Source organism: Lygodium microphyllum, chromosome 26 (genome assembly GCF_053477565.2).
Source record: "Lygodium microphyllum isolate KBCC chromosome 26, Lygodium_microphyllum_v1.1.10, whole genome shotgun sequence".
In the NCBI taxonomy this organism is placed as follows: domain Eukaryota; kingdom Viridiplantae; phylum Streptophyta; class Polypodiopsida; order Schizaeales; family Lygodiaceae; genus Lygodium; species Lygodium microphyllum.
In genome coordinates, this window is record NC_141160.1 from 36,440,118 (window position 1) to 36,443,430 (window position 3,313).

Consider the following 3,313-nt stretch of genomic DNA (forward strand, 5'->3'; position numbering starts at 1 on the left):
GTGAATTTGTATCCTTGTAAGTCACTTTACAAAGTGGGCAAGGAAGACTCCCTATCCAAAAGTAGGTAGGAGAGTTCACCTATTTAGCATAAAAATAACATATCATATCCTCTCCATTGTGTAAGAAACTTTGAATGCCCAACCCCTAAATAAGTGTTTTGATTGGGTTAAACTTACAAGTTGGGCATCCATCATTTGATGTGTAACCAACCTTATCACAGTTTTTGAGTCTATACTCTACAAGCTCTATGGCATTTCAAATCCAAAAAAGCCATGGGGGAGCAAGGCTGTGAAATCAATTGGATTAGTATTGTGTCCAAAGAAAATTGGTTTTTGAGTTCCTCACGTTTGTTAGGTGAACTAGACAAACGAATTCTCTATTTTTTATTTGGGACATACATCTCTTTCATAATGTAACTATGTCATCCATATTACTGATGAAGTCTGATGAGGAAGATGTGCTCCATGCATTATGGGTTTGCCCAGGAACCAAGAGAGCTAATTGGGTGGAGGTGACTCAGATGTAGTTGGTCTAGCTTGTTTTCTTTGGCCCTAAGCAAGTGTTGCTCGGTGACCGTGGGTGCTTCAACAAAGTGGAGGTGAAATACTGGAATGCAGTGAGGGCTTTTGATTTTGTGCACCATTTGGAATGCTTGCAATGTAGTCCTCTTTGATAGAACCAGAGTTGGCTATGGTGCCTTATCTTTAGTACGTGCTTGGGCTCTGAAGGAGTCTGTAGTTTTTTTGAAAAGCATGTGACACAATGCACCTAAGGTTGTTGCCAAGATTCTTCTTGAATTATTGAAAGGTTTGATGTTCATTAGTTAGTCGTTCTCTCTAGGAGTTGTAAATATTGCTTGATACACAACTCTCACATTAAAAAGAAATAAGTATAGATGAGTTTTTTTTTTTGGTTGAAAGAGTTAAATGTACATTTTCATTGCTATAGAGGAGTTGTAAATATTGCGTGATATACAACTGCATTAGAAAGAAATAGCTATATTATCTGTTCACGTCTAAATATCATCCATGTGCTAAAAGAAAATGTTTAGGGAAAGGAGCGGGTTAAACGCATACACGTAACGCAAACGATGTGACATGATGAAGGCCCCCTAGCCTCTAGGGTCAATGGCACAACGGGGAAGTGGTCCGGAGTCCACAAACGTCAAAGGTTGAAGGTAGAAGCAACTTCCAATCCACGTCATCCCTCCTCTCATAAGCAAAAGACGCAAGCTGTGACGTCATTTTGACACCCATGCTTTAAAAACTGCAGTCTCTCTACTCTCTCTCTTAGCTGCCCGCGCTCTCTCTCTCTCTCTCTCTCTCTCTAGATGTGCAGAGAAAGGGCCCTTCCAGCCGCCATGCCTGCTGCACAGCCAGCCCCTTCCCATCACCACCATGCCTCCTCCTTCTTTGCCTCCCTCGGGTACATCCTCCACCCCCGCCATGGCTCCTCCTCTGCCCCCTCCCCCTCTTGCAGCCCCCAGCCTTACCTTGACTTCGAGTCCCGCCTCGCCCGCCGCCTTTCCTCCCTCGCCACTGCGGATGATGACACCCCATACATCTCCCTCTCCTCCCTCTCCCACGCCATGGACGCCGTTCTCTCAACCGAGCACGACCTCCGCACCCTGCTCTGTCCCGGCGTTCACAGCCACACTGCCGCCCTGCCATCGGCCCACGCGGCCATGATGGACGACTTCCTCGACCACAGCATCAAGCTCCTGGACGTCTGCAACGCTATCAAGGAGCAGATTTCCGAGGTCCAGAACTGGAAGCCGCTCCTCGGCATTATCCTTCGATCGCTCGGCACCAAGAAGACGGGAAGACTCACCATAGGGCGTCTATGGAGGGCCAAGAAAGCCCTCCGTGACATGCAGCTCCTGACGGAGGAAGAGCGCCCCGAGGGGGCCCTGGGGCGTCTACACTTCCATCTGTCCTTCCACAGCAGTCTCCACCGCCGATTGTCCACAGAGGCATCCGGTGAGCCGCGGCGGTGGCGCTCTTGGCATTCCCATTCATCCAGCTCCCTTCCACCGCCGGCGAGGCAATTGCATGCTCTTGGCTGTGTGCTGACTCCTCCCAAGATGCCCGACCGGAATTGTGATGAGAGCTTTGCCGCAGCGATCTACGCCCTGAACATCATCTCTGTTTTCTTCCTCAGCTTAATTTTGGCTTCTCTACCATGCTCAGGAAAAGGCTCTGTGATCACATTCAGTGTTCCGAGGACCTTCCAGTGGGGTTCACCTTTCCTGCACCTCCAAGAGAAGGTACAGGAGGAAACAAAGAGGGTCAGGTTGAGCAGGAATGGGAGCATTTGGGAGCTTGATCAACTATTCACAGTCTTGAGACTGCTTTCAGGTGTCGTTGACAGAGCCCTATCTCTAGAAGGTGCACCTTTACCTGAGAGCTGGACAGAGGAAGTGAGAAATCTGATGAAACAGCTTCAGCAACATGTGGATGAGATTGAGAAGGACTTGGCCTTTCTACATGACAGGGTTTCTGAATTATATGGCAGATTGCTTGCAGCGCGCATCGATGTGCTTGGGCTCTTGAGCAGTTGGGCATAGATGAAAAACTTTGCATTCTTTGGTTGTGGATCACATCAGAGCTTCCTTATGGATCATGTCAGGGTTGTCCTGCCCAGAATATGAAGGGAAGCTGTGTCACATTGTTTCAATGGCCTGGTTCCCATTTACAGTTACAGGAAACTGGGACAGGAATGCAAGGAAGCCTCACCTAGGAAGTCCTACATGTTCATATCTCATATCAGTACATGCTGGTTGGTTTGTATATTATGGCATTGTGGTTGATTACTAGCCTAGTCTGTGCAGAACAAAACAGTGTATTTGTATACATGAGCCCACAGCTTGGGTGAATTTTGTTACGACCTAATTAATCCTGCTGTAGATATGATTTCCCTTTACACCTTTGGATCTTTAAAGGTTGTGGGGTTTTTAAAATGGTGATTACCATGTAGAAAAACAAACACAGGCGCCCCTTTGTGAAGTCTTATCATTTGTAAACTTTTCAATGTTTTTTAAATTTTTATTTGTTTTGTTGCTCCGGCAGGAACGTCAATCACTAGTGATGAATGAACTGAACAATTGATTTATCGCTAGAAGGCTAGCAAAATCGTTACTAGTGGATTTTAAAGCTTTTTCTACATGAAACTTGCGGGTTTTTTCTGTGCTTTTATTTGATAATATAATATTATCTTTTGCATCAAAAGAATTGAAGCACTATTGGTCTATGAATGAACCCATAGGCCTCATTCATCACTTGTAGCTCTCAGCATCAAATTCATGCAAGTAAA

At 46.0% G+C, this 3,313-nt stretch overlaps 1 protein-coding gene across 1 annotated transcript; it reads left to right on the forward strand.

Moving 5' to 3' along the window:
• The first annotated feature begins 1,284 nt into the window (after positions 1–1,284).
• Positions 1,285–3,050, forward strand: LOC148013142 (protein BYPASS1-LIKE-like). The gene has a single exon (XM_087668482.1). It carries the CDS (start codon positions 1,332–1,334, stop codon positions 2,565–2,567), a length of 1,236 nt encoding a protein of 411 aa, XP_087524608.1. The 5' UTR covers positions 1,285–1,331; the 3' UTR covers positions 2,568–3,050.
• Positions 3,051–3,313: the final 263 nt, after the last annotated feature.